The 22,367-nt window shown below is 36.2% G+C and overlaps 1 protein-coding gene across 4 annotated transcripts in view; it reads left to right on the top strand.

Moving 5' to 3' along the window:
* Positions 1-177: 177 nt before the first annotated feature.
* The window catches only part of TTC23 (tetratricopeptide repeat domain 23), a 98,509-nt gene continuing 76,319 nt past the window's right edge, over positions 178-22,367 (top strand). The window contains exons 1-3 of one of the 4 annotated variants that reach the window (XM_073227192.1): positions 179-398; positions 2,829-2,991; positions 20,137-20,336. In XM_073227192.1, coding sequence (XP_073083293.1) covers positions 20,157-20,336 — 180 coding nt within the window. In that variant the 5' untranslated portion in view covers positions 179-398; positions 2,829-2,991; positions 20,137-20,156. Of the gene's footprint in view, positions 399-2,479; positions 2,760-2,828; positions 2,992-20,136; positions 20,337-22,367 lie in introns of those variants that run through there. The other 3 variants (XM_073227193.1, XM_073227191.1, XM_037000663.2) reach the window with 3 other exon arrangements.

Genomic DNA, 22,367 nt, shown 5'->3' with positions numbered 1-22,367 from the left:
GGGGAAGCGGGAGGAAAAGATGGAACCTCGCGATATTTCGCTTCTGTTCTCGCGCTTCACGATAGGTAGGACGAGAGGCTCGTTTTTCAAGAGATGCGCCTATTGGTCAAGAATTCAGCTTCCTCAAAACTGGCTCCGCCCACCGCTCGAGTCTTCTTCCGGTCCAGTTAGGAATTTACAGTCAAGAGAGGGGAGGTTTGCTTAGCGTCTAGAAGGGGTGTTTTAGCCGGCTCCAACTTCAGGAGCTGTAACTGACCTGTGCTTTCATTCATGCATTCATTCGGTCATTCGTACTCTCGATTTGCAACAATAGCCCACGAGCGCTTATTGTGTACCAGGCAGCGTTCTAAGAACCGTGCATAGATTATCTCAACCCTCACAGCAATCCCATGACACAGGTATTATTATTATTATACTCGTTTGACGGACGAAAAACTGTGGCGGAGTGAGTTTATATAATATGGCTGAAGTTAGTTAGCAAGAGCCCAAGCACTGGATTTAAGGGCTCACGGCTCGTTCCAAAGATGAGGCGATAACCTCTGCCTCTTAAAGTCTGTAGTAAGAAACGATTGCGAAAAAGGATATTAACAACTTAGTAAGCTAAATGCTATGGTAGTGCCTGGCATGATTGAGCAGGCTGTCAATAAATATTTTTTCAAGACAAAAATTCAAATGTCAGCAGAGAGAGATGAAAGGAAGAGAGCTTTATGCTGCTAAAAAATTCCAAGCATTATTAGTGGACATTTTAAAACCTTATTTTTAAAACACCTAGTTTTTTTTTATTTTGCTATCATTAATGTACAATTACATGAACAACATTATGGTTACTAGACTCCCCCTATTATCAAGTCCCCACCACATACCCCATTGTAATGTCCCTGTCCATTACCGTAGTAAGATGCTATAGAATCACTGCTTCTCTTCTCTGTGCTATACTGCCTTCCCCGTGTCCCCCCCGCCCCCCCCTCCGGACACATTATACGTGCTAATCGTAATGACCCTTATTCTCCATATCCCTCCCTTCCCACCCATCCTCCCCAGTCCCTTTCCCTTTGGTAACTGTTAGTCCATTCTTGGGTTCTGTGATTCTGCTGCTGTTTTGTTCCTTCCATTTTCCTTTCTTCTTATACTCCACACATGAGTGAAATCATTTGGTACTTGTCCTCCGCTTGGCTTATTTCACGGAGCATAATACCCTCTAGCTCCATTCATGTTGTTGCAAATGGTAGGATTTGTTTTCTTCTTATGGCTGAATAATATTCCATTGTGGATATGTACCACATCTTCGTTATCCATCTACTGATGGACACTTAGGTTGTGTCCATTTTTTGGCTATTGTAAATAGTGCTGCGATAAACATAGGGGTGCATCTGTCTTTTTCAAACTGGGCTGCTGCATTCTTAGGGTAAATTCCTAGGAGTGGAATTCCTGGGTCAAATGGCATTTCTATTTTGAGTTTTTTGAGGAACTTCCATACTGCTTTCCACAATGGTTGAACTATTTTACATTCCCACCAGCAAAAAACACCTTGTTTTTTAATATGGCAACTTTCTTTTTAAAAGAAATGAAGTTTCTAAAAAAAAGTTTTTTTCTCACATGAAACTGCTGTAATTCATTGTTGTTTGAAAAACTTGATGTTGATTAATTTATTGCCCAGCAACCTTGACTGTGTAATAACTAGTTTCACATTGGTTTATTTAGTTACTGTTACAGATGAATAACTCAAAAACCAGAATTACACTAAATTTAAAAAACACTTATTCCAAAACAAGGTATGAATTATACTAAAATACTTGTTATTTATATTAAACATCGTCTTCAGAAGTCACAAGTATACGGCATGATATCAATCATGTAGTTCTAACACTTTCAATGCAGGTTTCTAAATACCTAAGAATTTGTAGTACTTTCTTAAAAAGTTGTATTAATTATTTTGGCTAGATGTAACATGAGGAATCATATCGTTTGTGTAAAAACAAAAATTTTTAGGCTTTAAAGACTTAGTTTGATTAAGGATCAACCCGAATAATACAACTTGCTCCCAATATTGAAAAGTGCCAAAATATCATTAACAGTAGATAAACCATTTGTTCAAAATAATCAACTTAGCCTTAGTTTTCATTTCTTAAAAGAAATATTTTTAATACATTAATTTAACACCCGATATTTGATCGTGAAAATGGATCCTCTTAAAATAACTTATATCCCCTGAAATTGACACAAAAGTAGCCAACTGATTCTATGTATTAGTATATAATGTATTTCCCATGTCCACTCTTTTAAAAAGTTATCTATATTTGCCTAGTGTCAATTTTTATGTTTTGCCTCACTCAAAACAAAGAGGCGGGGATCCTCTAAACTAGTGATTTTGCAATCTGTAACAAACTTTTAAGATGAACAGGCAGCGATACCACTTTAAGAAAATCCCAAGGAAAAGACAACCCCATTTTAAAATTCCCACCTCTGGCTCCCAAGGATTGGGCTGCAAACTTCAACAAAATAATCATCTGCACTCCTTATTGGTGCATGCTCTATCATTCATGCTTCTGCCTGGAGTTTTGTGAGCATCCAGGTTGCTTTACGGGAAAAGGCTGCTATAATTTAGTCTGGAACTGCCGCACTTCAGAGTTTTTCATGGTTATCAATCCGTATAAAGAATCACCAAACGGGTACAGCGAGAACCAACTGCCAAATCAGGCTGCGGAGACAACTGTGTAATTCGCTTGAGAAAGAAACGGAGAACCTCTCATGCATACAGGGTAAATTGACAAAGGATTTTACGACTGAGAGATTTGAGAGTAAAAGAAATTTTTCCGGTTTTTCGCTAGTTTTAAAGGAGCAGGTGTCAAAAGGAAAACCATAAAAAAATACAAGCATAATCTAAGAACGCCAGGAAGAGGAGTTTTAAGAGGGTATTTTTCTCGTTACGGTGAGGTTGGAAGAGCGTTATTCCAGATTATCAGTGAATATTTGGATGGAAAAAGGAACGAGGTAATAAGATTATAGTTTATTTTTATACCATAAAAAGCTCTGATTTGTTAGTGTTGCTTTAAAATGGATTTAGAGGACACTTAGTAATATTGTAATTTTTAAGTGAAATGAATATTTTTGTATATTATACCTGTCATAATAGACAATCCATCTATTAAAAGATATAAGGAAATTAGAAGCAGCTTTGTGTGGAATTTGTGTATATTTGCAGATTAGGAAATTCAGGAACAGATTTGCTAATGACTAAGCAAAACATAATATTGGTACTGTATATAAAGCAGAATCAGTAGGGAATTAAGGAAAAATCCTTTAAAAAGAAATCTGGCATTTATACTTTCACAATGATGTTTTCATTAAAACTAAAATATAAAAGTTAAGGTAAATTTTAACAAACAAGAATAATATTAAAATTTACATTTGAAACAGCAACATAATATTTTTTAAGGACCCAGCCCATTATATAATTATAAATTATAGCATCTTAAAAATTCTAACAATAAATTCAACCAATGAAGATTCTTCCGATAATGAATAAATACAATACCTAGTGGCACATCTATACCTCTACAGAACCTAACTCATAGTAGGTATGCAATAAATACTTCTTGATGGGCCTCTGTTAACCCATATAAGGGTATAATATAAAAAAATACAGTCTCAAGAAACTCAAACTGTAGCTGGGAGAGTGAGGCTCAAAATATTTAAATTAAAACGTTCTGGACAGTTCTTGATGCATACATGACTGTTACCATAGGTGCTTCAAGAGCTTAGATCCTTGTGAGATGAAAATATTCAGGGAGGATTTCAGAATTAAGACCCAGATTGGACCTGAGTGAAGGGCAAAATTTCAGTAGATAGAAAAGATGTGGCCCACTGCAATGCTACCAAATTTACTCTATGGTGTACTAGGATATCCATTTACTCCCCTAGCTATTCTAGCCCTCTTTGTAGTTAGGGGAGCAAATGAAATGTTAAAGTGACACATGTGACCAGTGGTAGTGAAAAGCTCATCCATAGTTTTCTGATCTCTCTTGGTCTGCCATGACTGCTGTTGATGGATAAACTCTGGTCAACCTGGATGTCTGAGTGACTCTATAGATCATAAATTCCCTCTCTCTTCCCACTACTCCTAAACCAAGTGGGTCTATAGTGGAGTATATATGTATTAACCTTCCTATAGCCCATTCAGTCCCAACTACCTCAACTGTTAACAGGTTTTTCCCTGGGGATGTTGGCATTTGATTTTTCTTAAGTTAAAAAAAAATCCTTAATTGAATTACTGGTGGATGAGGTGTTTGGAGAGAAAAATCACTTAAGGACTAATAGGTGCCAGGCACTAAAGCCATGTGCTCTATCTATATTCGTAGAACCATAATATTAATATAAATTGGTTTCCAAGATTTTGGGGTCAATTCTTGGAATTTCCAAGATTTTGGGGCCAATTCTCTGCCTCATTGTGTTTGGGAAAGAAGCCTGCTCTATCTTATTAAAGTCTTGTAGTCATAAAACATATAAAAGCTAGAATTACACAGAAAACTGCATTGTAATTTCATAGATATTTTTAAACAGCTCTAGCGAGGTGTTATTTGTATACCATAAAATTCACTCATTAAAGGGTGATTCAGTGATATTTTAGGAAATTTACAGTGTTGTACAACCACCATAATATTCCAATTTTAGAAAATTTCCATCACCCTAAAAAGATACCTTGTGCCATTCTCAGGCATTCCTCATTCCTACCCTCAGACCAGGCAGTCACTAATAAACTTTGTTTCTATAGATTTGCCTTTTCCAGACATTTTATGTAAATGGAATCATAAAATTTGTGGCTGTTTACATTGGCTTCTTTCACTTAACAATGTTTTTGAGGTTTATCTGTGTTGTAGCATGTTTCAATACTTCATTCCTTTTTATCACCAAATAATATTCTGTTGTATGAACAGTGACACATTTTGTTTATCCATTGATCAGTTGATGGACAATTGGATTGCTTTCAGTTTTTAGCTGTTGTAAATAATGCTATAAAGATGTGTACAAGTTTTTGTGTGAACATATGTTTTCAATTTTCTTGGGTAAATACATCACAGTGGAATTGCTAACTCTATGTTTAACTTTGCAGGAATTCACCCACTACTTGATAAAGTGAATGCAGTTTGACTTTCCACCAGTGGTGTATGAGGGTTCCAATTTCACCACATCTTCACCAACACTTCTTATTGTCTGTCTTTTTTATTATAGCTATTCTGGTGGGTTAAGTAGTTCTCACTGTAGTTTTCATTTCCATTTTCCTAAAGACTGTGATGTTGAGCATCTTCTCATGTGCTTATTGGCCTTCATATACCTTCTTTGGTAAAATGTCTATTAAAATCTTTTGCTTATTTTTTAGCTGAGTTTTTTGTCTTATTATTGAGTTGTAAGTGTTCTTTATATATTCTGGACAAAAGTCTTTTATCAAATATATGATTTATCTGCACATATTTGATCAAGTGTAAATGTTTATCAAATATGTGATATATTCTCCCATTTTGTGGGTTGCCTTAACTTTTATAATGGTGTCTTTTGAAACAAGAGTCTTTAATTTTGATGAAGTCTAATTTATCTTTTTTCTTTTGTCACTTGTGCCTTTGGTGTTGTATATAGGAAATATTTGCTAAGTTCATACATAGTCTTATGCTTTCTAAGAGTTTTACAGTTTGAGCTCTTATTTTTAGGTCTTGGAAGCAGCTGGAACTAATTTTTGTATATGGTATGAGGTAGGGTTCTAACTTCATTCTTTTTTACATGCATATCCAGTTATGCCAGCTTCATTTATTGAAAGGATTATTCTTTCCTCATTGAATATCTTGGGTCTCTCGTGAAAAAATAATTGACCATTAATGTAAAGGTTTATTTCTAGACTCTCAATTCTATTCCATTGATCTATATTCAAGCCTTAAGCCAGTACCACACCATTTTGACTGTAGCTTTGTAGTAAAGTTTTAAATAGGAAGTGTGAGTCCTTCAACTTTGTTCTTCATTTTTTAGATTGTTTTAGCTATTCTAGTTCTCTTGCATTTCCATATAAATTTAAGCCCAAATTTTTTTTTTTTTTAAAGGCAGCTGGGATTTTGTTAGGTGTTGCTTCAAATTGATAGATCTACTTGGGGATTATTGCTATCTTAATAATATTAAGGCTTCTAATCTATAAGCTTGGAATGTATCTCATTTATTTAGATCTTCTTTAATTTTTTTCACTTACATCATATATAATTTTCAGTATACAAGTCTTGTACTTTGCTAAACTTATTTCTAAATATTTTATTCTTTTTGATACTATTGTGAATGACAATGTTTTCTTAACATTTCAGACTAAAAGAAATGTAATTTTTGTTTATTTTGTATCCTTTGACTTTGCTGAAATTGGTTAGTAGTTCTACTTGGGTTTTGTTGTTTGGTTTTGTCTTGTTTTTTGTTTGTGCACATGCATGTGTATGGCTCACTTAGAATCTTCCACATATATGATCAAGTCATCCGATAATAAAGTTTTATTTCTCCCTTTGTTATCTGCATGCCCTGTTTTTTTTCTTGCCTTATTGCACTGGTTAGAACATATATTATGATCTTGAATACAAGTGATGAGTACAAACATCCTTGCCTTATTTCCAATCTCAAAAGGAAAGCATTCAAACATTAACTATTAAGTGATGTTAGCTTTAGTTTTTTAAAATAAGGTTTTTATCATCCCTTTATCAAGTTGAGGGAGTTTTTATCATTAATAGGTTTTGGACTGTGCCAGATATTTTTTTGCATTTATGCAGATGACCATGCAGTTTTTGTCTTTTAGTCTATTAATATATAGTGTATTACCTTAGTGATTTCAGATTTAAATCAACTTTATATTCCTGGGATAAATCCCCTTTGGTCATCGTGCATAATACTTTTTATATGTTGCTAGATTTGGTTTGCTGTTGGGGACTTCTTGTGTTCATATTCATCAAGGGTATTGGTTTGTTGATTTCTTATGATGTCTTTGCCTCACTTTGGTACCATAGGATGAGTTGGAAGGGATTCTCTCTATTTTCTGATAGAGTTTGCAAAAGATTCGTATTATTCTTCAAAGGTTTAGTAGAATTCACACTGAAACCATCTGGGTTTAGAATTAACTGTATGTAAATATTTTAAATTACTAATTTAATTTCTTTACTTGTTTTAATTCTGGTTCAATTTTCTATTTCTTTTTATTCCATTTTAGTATTCTGTATCTTTCTAAGGTGTTTTCCTATTTCATAGCTTTTTAATGCCTCAGCTTACATCCAGGACAATGTGGTTTTTAACTAATACATTCACATATAGTCATAATGGTGGTTATTTCCTAGAAGCCACTGCCCTGAGGGCTCCTGCTCCTCCCACAAACTTTCCTACATCTCCCCACAAGTCAGTACCCAAAGGTTAACACCTGGCATAGCAGGGGACCTCAGAAACTAGTTCCAGCATAGCTACTATCTATTCAGATTGGTTGGCCTTCCTGCTATACCAGTTATTAAATTCTGAACATCACTTCTTGGAAATGGAAAACTGAGACCCTACTTTAGACCTTTCCTCCTCTGATCTGGGTCTGATTGTGTGCTTCTGTATTCTATTGGGCAGGTCTGGCAGAAGGAACAGCACTAATTGATTGGGTATATCTGACTGGCAGTTGTGGGCACTGATTGAGAGGCCTGGGAAACTTAACCCAAGGCTTGCAGGGAGAGGGTGGTTTGTGGAGCCTGGGTTGTCGTCAAATGAAAATTTAACCCCCAGCTATGGCTATTACAAAGAAAAGAAAAGTGGCTGATGATAAGCAAAGCTCAAAGTAAGTGAACTGAAGAGTGTGTCTTCAGTGTTACTATATAACACATATTGAAACACATATTTAAAGAAGGTCACTGATTCAAATGTTTCTGGGAGCTAGGCAGGTGACATGCCTCATTTCATTGATTCAGAGATGTACATTTTGGTATTTAAACATCTCTGAAGTTGAGATGTTACAATTGATGGCAAGTTATAGTTTAATAGCAGTGTTGTTTCTTTCTTAGTGGTTATAAAATAGTGGTGTATCTTATAATCACTGATGGCTTAGTTAGATTAAATTCTAATTTAATGATTGGCAAGTGGCATGGGCCAGTAAAATCACATTTCTTTATATGTCAGCCTTTCACTTTGAAACAGAGGTATGGATACAATGATCTGTTTTTTCACAGTAAGAAGAAATGACACAGGAGCAATGACAGATGGCAACTACTTTGCTACCTCTGTGTCCAGGAGGCAATAGTGAATGATGACAACTACCACCTTATCTCCAGGGCTTCTGTCACTCCCGCCTGGTTGATTGTTGCCTGTGCTGACATAGACCCAGTGTTGACAGGTGTTCTGAGTTTTCAAAGGAAGCCAGAAATCCAGAAACTAGGTTTTTATACATGTGAAACTTCCAATTTTAAAATAATGGCTCAATTTTTTTAACTGTCCAAAAAGGAAAAAAATAGGTGCATGCAAGTCAGCCTGTGAGCACTCAGATTGGAACATCTGTTTTAAGGATTCAATATTAAGAGGCATCATGAGACAAACCACTTTTAACAGTTAAGTCAAGAAAAGAAAAATCAAACCAATTTCAAAGTTTAACACTAGGTTTAGAGACCCAGAGTAGCAAATATTGCAGGGCATGTTACTTAATGTAGCTTTTAAAATTTCATGTTTGCCTCCCCTAAATAAAAGAGAAAGTCAGTGTGAATTCTACTAAACCTTTGAAGAATAATACGAATCTTTTGCAAACTCTATCAGAAAATAGAGAGAATCCCTTCCAACTCATCCTATGGTACCAAAGTGAGGCAAAGACATCATAAGAAATCAACAAACCAATACCCTTGATGAATATGAACACAAGAAGTCCCCAACAGCAAACCAAATCTAGCAACATATAAAAAGTATTATTGCATTTCCTGATTATAAAAGCATGATTACTTTTTGAAATAGAGTCTCAGGCTTCCAAAGCAAAAAACATTTGCTTCCCACTGCTGTAGACTGGCCAGTGAAAGTCAGGACGGTATGGTGGGAAACAACCAAATTTTAGAAGGCCAGGGTCTTATTCTGGCCATGTGACACTGGGTGAGTCATTTAGTTTCTCCCAACATCATTGTCTTCATTTATAAAATGGGGATCCTCATACCTACTTCAATTCCTCACATAGCTGTGGCCACATGAGATAAAATATGTGCAATTATAGAGTGTGATGTAAGCATCAGTTGTTGGTATATACCAAATCACATGAGTAGTTGGGACAGCATAGATTCTTGAATCTCGGGTTCCCCCTCCCAATGTACTGCTCTTTCTCTAGACCACAACACTTATTGAAATAATTGCCTCATCAGCCAATGGGAATGAATAGATGAGGAAGCTTAAGTCCAGAGCTTAACAGGAAAAAAGCCAACATCTTGGTATCTGAGATCTCTGTACAGTGGGATTTAGGCAAAGCTTAGATCTTGAACCTGAAGGATTGGATTTTCATGTTGAAGGGCTACCCAGGCATGAGAGTTTCACCTGCGTTGATCAGCCTCTGTAGCTTTCTCCTAACCTTCAGCTAGTTCCTACCTTCTCTGTTTCATATTTTCATTCTATTTTGCTTCACAAAGAAAAGCTCTGACTTTCTTCCTTCTTGGTGAAAACATAAAGCTCTGTTTTGGATTATTAAGGATTGGACACAGTTTACATTAGTAACTATATCCACTCTAACTGCTTCAACACTTACCTCCAGCCATCACAAATCCTATTTGGAACTAGGTGTGGAAAAAGTTACAAATTTTTTAAAAAGGAAAGGAAAAACTATTCTATTTAGAAAGATCTGCAGACTTCTAAATTGGACATTCTTATATAAAATTTCTCCCACAACCTCCACTGAGACCAAATTGTCTAATCAAAATGATCATTCCCCTTTTTCTCTCTACTTCTGTCCATGGCATCAGTGAGTTTTAAAAGTCCGCCAACTTTCTCTGTAAAGAGCCAAATAATGAATATTTTAGGCTTTGAGGACCACAACCAGTTACCTTTGCCCTTGTAGTGAGAAAGTGGCCATAGACAATATGTAAATGAATTGACAGGGCTGTGTTCCAATAAAGCTTTATTTACAAAGACAGTTGGTGGGATTTGGCCCAGGGCCATAGTGTGCCAACCCCTATTCTAAAGTCCCATTATGAAAATGTCAGTCAGTGTCTGACGGTCAGACCCCCTTCTTTTTTACATCTAAGCAGCTCTCAAGTTACAATAATTATTCCTTTCACTACTTACCCTCATCCTTTCTTTCTCTCCCCTTTGCACTGCTACTGTACACCTGAATTCATTCTGTACAGTGTTCACTCAATGATTTTTTTCAACTGGTGGGAAGGGGTGGCTGAAGAGCATACCCACATACTGCAGAGGTATCAGAATTTCTTGGGGGAAGTTCTAAGAAGCATGTAGAGTGTACTCATTTTATGTTTAGGGAAAATGCCTGCTTTGTCAGAATATAAACTCTAGAAAGTAAAACTTGATAACATCTTCTTGGATGTTGGGTCAAGGTTAAAACGGTTGTGAAACATTGCTCAAATTTAGAATTTCCCAAGGCATGCAATGTTTATAATTGGCGATGCCTAATGTTTTGTTAGGTGGACACAAACTTTTTAAATACTAATGCTTACTTTTCTATTTTAATATGTATTAGGGGAAATATAGCATCAAAGTCAAGTGTCATTGATTAGCATGAAGCTGAAGTACGTACATAGGCTTTTAAAAAATTATGGATTTAAAGAAAAAGTTAATATAGCAGGCAGAATACAGATATGCTAAACATCATCATGGTGGTACTGTAATATCTGAAGTTTGAAAATCAGTGGCCACTTTCCTATGGTTTCCAGTATATTTGCCTACCAACTACAGATCAGTTTCACAAGAGCATTTTTGTTTCTTTTTCTTGATTAAAACCTTCAGGGGCTTCAGTACTTGCCAAATAAAGTCGATCAAACTCTTAGTTCTAAATCTCTCCCAGCCTTCCACTTTTCTTCTACCTCACAGTCTCTCAAACTTGCTCGAAGAATACCAGTTGCCTAAAATTTAATAGGTGCTCCAGAAAAAGAGGAATTCATGGTCAAAAAGGTATGGAAAGTGCTGTATACTATGCCCCTCTGTGGTGTGTTCACAAGGATTATACCACATTAAAGCCTTTGAGAAGAACTGAGATAAAGAAACTTGTCCATTTTTATCAATTTACTTGATCATAGTTTTCCTCATTTTGTGGGACTCCTTTTGTGTTTAGTAACTTATTTCATCATCTTCATCAATAACCTTCTTTTATGTATTGTGTGTTAAGGTTTGTAGCTCTAGCTTACCACAGAGCTTGGTTTGGGAAATGTTGCGTGTGCCTGTCCCCACCCAATACTATACAGACTGAACCACTAAAGCAGGACTGCCACTAAAGCAGTCCTTACAGGGAAAATTATAATGTTAAATGCCTATATTAAAAAAGTGCAAGGGTCTTAAATTCATTACCTTAGCTTTTACCTTCAGCAACTAGAAAAAGAAAAAATTAAACTCAAAGTAAGCAGAAGAAAAGAATTGATAAAATAAATAATAAAACTAAACTCACAAATCAATAAAATAAAAATAGATAATCATAAAGAAAAGTCAATGAAACCAAAATCTGGTTCTGTTATAACTATAACATTGATAAATCTCTAACCTGGCTAATCAGGAAAAAAGGAGAGAATGTAAGTCATTAATATCAGGAATGAGAGATGACATCACTACAAATTCTACAAATATTAAAAGGCTAATATGGGAACATTATAAACACCTAATGCAAATAAATTTGACAACTTAGATGAATAGGCAATTTCCTTTAAAGACACAAAATACTCAAAAGGAAATAGTTTCCTGAATAGCCCTATAATTATTAAAGACACTGAATCTGTATTCTTAAGACCTTACAGAAAAAGAAAACTCCAGGCCTAGATGGTTTCACTAATGAATGCTACCAGATATTTAAGGAAGATATAATACCAAGTCCATACAACCTCTTCCAGAAAACTGACAAAGAGAATATTTCATAAGTCATTTTATGAGACCATGATACCAAAACAAGACAATTATAAGAAAACTGCAGATCAATATCCTCAGGTACATAGATGCAAAACTTCGAAACAAAATTTTAGCAAATGAAACACAAATATATAAAAGGGAAAATATATCGTGACTAAGTAGAGTATATCTCAGGAATGCAAGATTGGTTTCACGTTCAAAAAGCAACCAATGTAATTCATAATATTACTAAACTAAAAGAGGAAAACTTTATGGTCATCTTGATAAACACACAAAAAGAACCTGACAAAATCTAACGTCCATTTCTGATAAAAAATTTTTTATCAGAGTAGGAATGGAGTTATACTTCCTCAACCCGATAAAGAGCATCTATGAAAACCTACATCCAGCATTAGACTTACTGGTGAAAGACTGAATGCTGTCTCTCTAAGATCAGAAATAAGACAAGGAGGCTCAGTCTCAACATTTCTATTGAACACTGTCCTGGAGTTTCCAGACAGTGTAATCAATTAAGAAAAAGAAATAAAAGACAACCAAATCAGAAAGGAAGAAGCAAAACTGCCTTTATTTACATAGTATATCTCTGTTATCATCTGTGTAGAAAGTCTGATGGAAAATACAAGAAAATCTAGAATAAGCGAGTTTGATAAGGTTGTAGGATACAAGAGTGCTATACAAAAATTGTATGTCTATATATTAGGAATGGATAACCAAACTGAAAATACACTACTATGTATAACTGCTATGTATAATAGCATCACAAAAAATGAAACAAATGTAAAAATCTGCCAAAAGATGAATATGACATACAGTTAAAACTACAAAACACAGCTAAAAGAAATTAAAGACCTAAATGTGTGCCATGTTTATGAGCTGGAAGACTCAAAATTGTTAGGATGTCAATTCTCCCCAAATTGATGTATAGATTCAAACTCATCCCAATCCAAATTCCTGCACAGCTTTTTTTTTTTTTTGGTAGCTATTGACGAACTGTTTCTAAAGTTCCTATGGAGAAACAAATGACCTAGAACATCCAAAACAACTTTGTAAGAACAAAGAGGATAAGTGTGACATTCTATCAATATTTATTGTAAACCTAGAGTAACCAAGCAAGTTTGGTATTGCCAACAAGATAAACAAATAGATCCATGGAACACAATGGAGAGTCCAGAAATGGACCCCCCTACACACCCTGCATATATAAACAACTGATTGTTGACAAAACTGCAAATTTAATTCATTGGAGAAAGAACAGTCTATTCAAAATATGGTGCTAGAACAACTGGATATTCATGTTAAAAACAAAACAAATATCTTTGATGTATACCTCATACCATATATAAGAATTAACTCAAAATGGAAAATAGACTTTGTAGTAAAATCTTTGTGACTTTGGATTAGGCATACATTTCCTATTTCTATTTTTATTTTATTGATTTGTGAGTTTAGTGTTATTATTTATTTTATTAATTTTTTTCTGCTTACTTTGAGTTTAATTTGTTCTTTATTTGCTGAAGGTAAAAGCTAAGGTAATGAATTTGAGACCCTTGTACTTTTTAATATAGGCATTTAATGCTATAATTTTCCCTGTAAGGACTGCTTTAGTGGCATTCTCAATGCTTATATGTTGTTTTTTTATTTATTCAGTTCAACCTGCTTTCAGATTTCCTTTTTGATTTCTTATTTGACCAAAGGCTTTTTAGAAGTATGTTACAGGCATACTTGGGAGACATCGTGGGTTATTCTAAGACCACCATAATAAGGCAAATATTGCAAGAAAGTGAGTCAAATGAATTTTTTGGTTTCCCAGTTACATATAAAGGTTGTATTTATTCTATACTATAGTATATTTAGTGTGCAACAGCATTATGTCTAAAAAAACAATGTGCATACCTTAATTAAAAAATACCTATTGCTAAAAACTGATAATCATCATCTGAGCTTTAAATAAGTTGTACTCTTTGTGCTTGTGGAGGGTCCTGCCTTGATGTTGATGGCTGCTGACTGATCAGGGTGGTGGTTGCTGAAGGCTGGGGTGGCTGTGACAATTTTCTTAAACTAATACAGCAATAGAGTTTGCTGCCATCAATATACTCTACCTTTCATGAATAATTTCTTTGTGGCATGCAATGTTGTTTGATAGCATTTTACCCACAGTAGAACTTCTTTCAAAAGTGGAGTCATTTCTCCTAAACCCTGCTGCTGCTTTATCAACTAAGCTTAGGTAATATTCTAAATCCTTTGTTGTCATCTCAACAATCTTCCAGCCTCTTTACCAGGAGTAAGTTCCATCTCAAAAATCACTTTCTGTCCTCATCCACAGGAAGTAACTCCTCATCCTTAAAGCTTTATCATGAGATTGCAGCAAGTAAGTCACAAGTCACATCTTCAGGCTTTACTTCTAATTCTATATCACTTGCTGTTTCCACCAAATCTGCAGTTACTTCCTCTACTTAAGTCTTGTATCCCTCAAAGTTATCCATGAAGGTTGAGATCAACTTCTTCCAAATTCCTATTAATGTTGATATTTTGATCTCATCTCATGAATTATGAATGTTGCTTATTTTAAGAAATAAGAATAGTGAATCCTTTCTAGAAGGTGTTCAATTTACTTTGCCCAGATCCATCACAGGAATCATTATTCATGGCAACTATAGCCTTATGAAATGCATTTCTTAAATAATAAAACTCAGAAGTAAAAATTACTCCTCAATCCATGGGCTGCAGAATGGATGTTGTATTAGCAGGCATGAAAACAGCATTCATCTCATGATGAGAGCTCTTGGGTGACCAGGTGCATTGTCAATGAGCAGAGGTATTTTGAAAGGAATTTTTTATTGTGAGCAGTGGATCTGAACAGTTGGCTCAAGTGTTCAATAAGCCATGTTGTAAACAGATGTGCTGTCATCCAGGCTTCATTGTTCCATTTACAGAGCACAGGCAGTGTAAGTTTACCATAATTCTTAAGGGCTCTAGGATTTTCCGAATGGTAAATGAGCAATGGCTTCAACTTAATGTTACCAGCTGCATTAGCCCCTAACAAGAGAGTTAGCCTGTCCTTTGAAGCTTTGAAGCCAGGCATTGACTTCTCTCTAGCTGTGAAAGTCCTATATAGCATCTTCTTCCAGTATAAGGCTGTTTCCTCTACAAAATGTGTTGTTTAGCATAGCCACCTTCATGAATTATCTCAACCAGATCTTGTGGATCACATGCTGCAGCTTCTACCTTGGCACCTGCACTTCTATGTTACGGAGATGGCTCTTTCCCTCAAACCTCATGAGCCAACCTCTGCTAGCTTCAAACTTTTCTTCTGCAGCTTCCTCCCCTCTCTCAAACTTCACAGAACTGAAGACTTAGGGCCTTTTGCTCTGGATTAGGCGTTGTCTTACGGGAATGTTGTGGCTGGTTTGGTGTTCTATCCAGACCACTAAAACTTTCTCCATATCAGCAATAAGGTGTTCTACTATCTTATCATTCATGTGCTCACAGGAGTAGCACTTTTAATCTCCTTCAAGAACTTTTCCTTTGGATTCAGGATTTGGCCGACTGGTGCAAGAGGCCCAGCTTCCAGCCTGTCTTGGCTTCTGACATGCCTCCCTCACTAGGCTTAATCATTTCTAGCTTTTGATTTAAAGCGAGAGATGTGCAACTCTTCCTTTCCCTTGGACACCTAGGAGCCAGTGTAGGGTTATTAACTGGCCTAATTTCAGTATTGTGTCTTGGTAATAGGGAGGCCTGAGGGGAGAGAGAGAGACTAGGGAAAGGCAGGTCAGGGGAGCAGTCAGAACCCATACAACATTCATCAGTTAAGTTCACCATTATATGGGTACAGTTCATGACACCCCAAAGCTATTACAATAGGAACTTCAAAGATCTCTGATCTACAGGTCACCATAACAAATATAATAATAATAATAATGAAAAAGTTTGAGATTCTGCAGGTATTACCAAAATGTGACACAGAGAGACAATGTGAACAAATACTGTTGGAAAATGGCACAGAGAAACTTCCTTGATGCAAACCTTCAGTTTGGAAAAAATGCAATTTATCTGCAAGCACAATAAAGTGGAGCACAATAAAACAGGGTATGCCTGTGTTTAGTTTCCAAATATTTGGACATTTTCCAGAAATCTTTATGTTAATGACTTACAATATCACTTGTGGTCAGAGAATATAATTTGTATGACTTGAATTCTTATCAATTTATTGAAACTTGTTTTATGACCTACAATAGAATCTGTCTTTGTTAATATTGGTATGCTCTTGAAAAGAATGTGTATTCTGTTCTCCTTGGGTAGATTGTTCTAGTAAATGTCAAATCAAGTTGGTTGATTATGAAGTTCAAGCCTTTTATATCCTTTGCTGATGTTCTGCCTACTGGTGTATCAGTTATTCAGAGCAAAGTATTTAAATCTCTGACTATAATTGAGGGTCACTTAATTAACCATCACTTGGGATGGTTATGTCCTCTGGACTAATTAATCTTTTATCATTATAAAATTACCTTCTCTACAATAATATTCTTTGCTATACAATATACTTCAATATTTATAGACACTCCAAGTTTGTTTTTGACTAATTTTAGGATATTTTTTCCAGACTTTTATTTTTAACCTAGTTGTCTTTTTCCATTTAAAGTGAATTTCTTGTAGGCAACATATAGTTTGGTTTACAGTTTTATCTGTTTTATCAATGCCAACCTCTTAATTGGGATGTTTAGACCATTTGCATGTAATATGCTTATTGATATAGTTAGATTTCAATCTATCACCTTGCTATTTATTTTCTATTCATCTCATCTGTTCTTTGTTCCTTTTTGTCTCTTTTTTCTATTTTTTACTGAATTATTTTTATTTCCTTTGTTGGCTTATTACCTATAAGTCTTCATTTTATTTTAATGTTTGCTATAGGGCTTATCTCAGTCCACCTTCAAGTAATATATTACACTTCACAATTCTATTCCTTCTCTCCTAGTCTTTATGATACTGCTGTCATACATTTCACTTATATATGTTCTAAGTCCCACTGTACACTATTATTTTTTTGTTTAAATAGTTAATTATCTTTTAAAGTGAATTAAATAATAGGAAAGCAGTCTTACGTATTTGCCTGTGTAATTAACATTTCCATTTCTCTTCATTCATTGGTGCAGGTCTAGATTTCCATTTGCTATCATTTTCCTTTCATCTGAAAGACTTCCTTTAATATTTCTTTGAGAATTGAACATCTGCTGGTGATGAATTTGTTCAGATTCCATTTTTGAAAGACATTTTCACTGGTTCAGAATTTTAACCTGAAAACTCTCCCCTACACACACACACATGCCCCATCCACATACTATAAATATGTTATTTCATCTTTTCCTCAGGTGCTTTCTCCTCCAAGAAATCTACTGTCATTCTTTTCTTTCTTGTTATACTAATGTACCTTTTTTTCCCACTACTATTAAGATTTTTCTCTTAATCATGGCTTTGAGCAATTTGGTTATAATGTGTCTTGGTGTAGTTTTCTTTATATTTCTTTTGTTTAGTGTTCATTGAGCTTCTCAGATCTCTGACTTTGTACCTTTCCTTAAATCTGGAAAAGTTTTGGCTATTATGTCTTCAAATATTTCTTCTGTCTTCATTACAATTTTCTTTCCTTTAGGGACTCAAATTACATATATATTAGACAACTTGAAGTTGTTTCACAGCTCACTGATTTTTGTTTTTGACATTGTATTGCTCTGGCTGCAAATTCACTCACCTCTTCATCTGTAATATCTAATTTGTCATTAATCCCATCTAGTGTATTTTTCATTTTACATATAATTTTCAAATCTAGAAGTTCAATTTGGGTCTTGAGTATCTTCTATGTCTTTACTTTAAACTTTTTTAACATATGGAATACAACCTCTACTTAACTTTTAGAATATACAGAATACAATTATAATAACTGTCTTACTTTCTCTATGAACTTACCATCTGTGTCAGTTCTAGGTCAATTTTGATTGATTATTCTTCTCATTATGGCATCTTTTCCTGCCTCTTTGCATGCCTGGTAATCTCTGACTGGATGTCAGACTTTGTAAATTTTACCAAGTTGGGTGCTGGCTTTTTTTTGTACAGACATACCTTGTTTTTTTGCTCTTCATTTTATTGTGCTTCACAGATATTGCATTGTTTACAAATTGATCATTTGTGGCAACCCTGCATCAAGCAAGTCTAACAACACCATTTTTCCAAGAGCATTTGCTCACTTCATGTCTCTGTGTCACATTTTGGTAATTCTCACAATATTTCATACTTTTTCATTATCACATTTGTTATGATGACCTGTGATCAGTGATCTTGATGTTACTATTCTAATTATTTTGGGGCACCACAAACTGTACCCGTATAAGGCAGTGAACTTAATAAATGTTGTGTGTATTCTGACTGCTCCATCAATCAGCCATTCTCCCATCTCTCTCTCCCACTTCTCCGGCCTCTCTATTCCCGGAGACAATGATACTGAAATTAGGCCAGTTAATAACCATACAATGGCCTCTAAGTGTTCAAGTGAAAGGAAGAATCAATGGACGTGGCAAACTTCATTGTTGTCTTACTTTGAGAATTGCCGCGGCCACCCCAACCTTCAGCAGCCATCACCCTCTTCAGTCAGCAGCCATCCACATCGAAGCAAGATGCTCCACCAATGAAAGGCTTATGACTCGCTGAAAGCTCACATGAGGATTAGCATTTTTTAGCAATAAAGTATTTTTTAATTAAGGTATGTACATTGTTTTTTAGACATAATGCCATTGCACACTTAATAGACTATAGTATAGTATAAACGTAACTTTTATATGCACTAGGAAACCAAAAAATTCGTTTAATTGTGCTATTTACTTTATTGTGGTGGTCTGGAAAACCAAACCCAAAAATATCTCCAAGGTATGCTTGGATTTCTATGAACATGCTTGAATTTTATCCTCTGGTCCAGTTACTGTTTGAGCCTTTCAGGTCTTACTTTTATGTTTTGTTAGGTGAGTTTGAGCAGTGCTTAGTCTAGGGCTAATTATTCCCCACTACTGAGAAAACCCTTCTCAGCATTTTACCCATGCCTCTGGAATTATGAGGTTTTAGAGTCTGATTGGCAAGAGAGGCACTGTGAGCCCTGCGGAAGCTCCAGATGCTGTTCCTCATGCTCTTAGTAGAGGACTCTTTCTCCAGGCTCAAGTAGTTTTCTTACACGCATGCTGCTCAGCATTCTCTCCCCATACTTGTCGGGGTCCCTTTGCTAATCTCTGGGTCCCCCTCTCCGTGTAGCTCTGTCCTTTCCAGTTACCTATCCTGTGAACTCTGGCCACCGTGGTCTTCTCAGGCCCTCAGTTCTGTTTCCTCCACCAGATAGTCCACCAGATAACTTCTGGGTTCCCCGCAACCCCCAACCCCCTTGTGTCCCACAAACTTTCTCAAAGCAGGAAGCTGGGGCAATCATGGGTTCACTTTGTTTCTTTTATCCATCTCTCAGGACTGATGTCCTTTCTCTTGAAAACCATCATCTCGGTAACATTTTTGTCTTGTGGGTTGTTTTTCTGTTTGTTTTTTGGTTTTGTTGGTTGGTTGGTTATTTCAAGCAGGAGGATAAATTTGGGTCCTATTACTCCATCTTGGCAAAGAAAGAGAAATAAGTCATTTTTTTCCTGCTTCAAGGTCATTTGGGGTTCAACAGATCTAATCTGGGCTCTTTGAGAGTTGTTTGGACTCAGTTGATTTCTGTATATTATATATTATATATGTATTATGTATCATGTATTATGCATATATGTGTAATATTTGTTATGTTTTATGTATATGTATTATGAACAAAGAATGCTTGGCTTAGTTAAAACTGTAAATTAGTCTGAACATTTTACAAAGAAGTAAATATTAGCTACTAGGATCTTTTTGGATAGAATGCTACTAATCTCAAAGAAGTCATGGGTATAGTGTTGAAATTTACTTAGATTCTAGTCTCGATTTCTAGGAAGAAATGTGTATTTATAAAAGTAACTATGGAAATTAGCATTCAACACCTGTATTTTCCTTTTTGAAAATTAGAGAACAATGTATATAAAAATATGCAAGAATCACAGGAAATCCACATATCCAACCACCTAGATGGAAGTGTTGCTGCTGTCAGCGTAACGCCTAGAGAGAAGTTCCGCAACAAGCTGCCTCCGACAGCACTCTTCCAGCCTCCACGAGAGAAACTCCTTCTCTGTGAAGAGAAAGCGAAGTCCTATTCCAGCAGTCATGAAGTAAGGAGGCTTTCTTTTTTCCACCTTAGCTCTGGTAATTGAGAGGTTACTTTCCTACTCTCAAGGGTTTGGTACAAGAGAGTACTGCATTATGTTTGCTGAATGAATGCACAAATGAACAAACAAATACAGCCTGACCTCTGGCAAGTGTATACTAGACCGATTGGTTGTAGGTTTGACCTACTGCATTCATTTCCCATCGGTCAATAACTATTTATTGAGCTCTCCTGTGTGCCAGGCCCAGGCACTGGACTACAGCACAAACTAGATGAAGCTTCCGCTCTTGTAGAGCTTAAGATTCTGATGTTCTTCATCTTCTTGTTCTCTGCTTAGTTCTTTCCCAGTCTCTTCTCAGCTTCACTCACTCAGTCCATATGCATTTCTCTATCCCTCTTATGTGCTGGAACCTGCTTGTCTGTTCTCTTAGTTCACAGATATCTCCTGTAAACATCATGTGTGCAGATGCAGGAGCACAGAGGGGAGAGCTACAGCCTCTGCCTGGAGGGACTCATGGTTTGGGAAGATAGTGTGATAAGCTCTGTGATGGACACAACTCTGGTGAAATAGATGCACAATAAGGGGGAAGAGGATGAGCCCGGAGATGGTGGAGGGACTGCAATCAAGGCATGCTTCTTAGGATGGGGTTGCTTAGGGAAGGAAGGGGGTGATAGTATTCTGGGCAGAGACAGAAGATGGGTAAGAAGAGTAGAGATGGTGGGATCTTTTGATAAGATTGTGGAAAGGTGAATCAGTGGGACCTGGGAGACCAAGAGGACATAGGGATTGGAGAGGTAACAGTGAGCTAGAGAAGATGTGTACAATTCCTGACTTAGGTCTCAGCCGCCTCGGGAGACTCAAGGCTTGCCAGTGCCCATCATCCTTACAATGAATGCGGGAAGAAGAGCAGGATTATGGAGAGGGTATCATCTCAGTTTTGAATATGTGCTTATTCATTATGCAGCAGATGTTTATTCAGCACCTGATATTGCCAGGTCCTGTGCTAGGTAGGCATTAGGCCAGCAGCTTTTCCCAACCAGAGTACTGCACGAGAATAAAGCCCAAATGCCCTAAGGCAGTTAGTGTATATAAAGAATAACCTCTGTGCATCCTGAAAGGTACAAAAGTATTTTCTGTGCTCTGCAGTGCAGATGAGGAACCCCTGGATGCAGCAGTGAACAGGACAGACAGGTTGCCTGCCCTCGTAGAAGTGAGGGACAACTGACATGACACTGTTAATAAACCAGCTGACTAGGGAATGTACAAGTGCTATGGAGGAAACAGAGTGGGCCTATCTTGGGTAGAGTGGTCAGGGGGTTGGGGGGCCACTGTGAACAGGTGACATATGAGCTGAGACCTGAAGAGAAGGAGCCAGCACGGAGTAGCTGAGGGAAAAGAGTTTCAGGAAAGGAACAGTACACATAAAATCTGTAAGGTAGGCACACGTTTGAGTGGAAAAGGGAAGCGGCAGGCCAGCGTGAAATGCAGTTGAGGAGGCGGTCAGCCCTGAGGGCTTTGTAGGTCTCAGGCTAAATACCCTGCAAGGCCTTCAAAGTGTTTTCAGGAAAGTATTAACTTGATAAAATTTGCTTCTTAAAATGTTCATTTTTTTTGGTAATTTTTTATTTTAAAATACTTTCAGATTTACCGAAAAGTTGCAAGATTCACCAATTTTTAACATTTACTTTATTGCTTTATTTTTCTCTGTGTGTCAGTTTTCTCAACTATCTGAGAATAAGCTACAGATGTTATAGCCCTTTAACCCTAAATACCTCAGTGTACATTTCCTAAGAATAAAGGATATTTTCCTATATAACCACAGTACAGTAATTGAAATTAGGAAATTAATATTGGTATATTGCTATTATCTAATCTACAAACCTTTATCCATATTTCTCCAGTAGTCTCAGTACTGTCTTTTACAGAAAAAAAAAAATCAGACAGATCTGTGCTCTGGTTCATCAATTAGCTGAATATAGCTGCCAAGGCTCCTTTGGTTTCTAGTCTACAAGAACAGTTCCTTAGCCTCTCTTT

Source organism: Manis javanica, chromosome 18 (genome assembly GCF_040802235.1).
Source record: "Manis javanica isolate MJ-LG chromosome 18, MJ_LKY, whole genome shotgun sequence".
In the NCBI taxonomy this organism is placed as follows: domain Eukaryota; kingdom Metazoa; phylum Chordata; class Mammalia; order Pholidota; family Manidae; genus Manis; species Manis javanica.
Note: the sequence above shows the minus strand (reverse complement) of the source record. Positions and strands in the feature narration are given on the sequence as shown.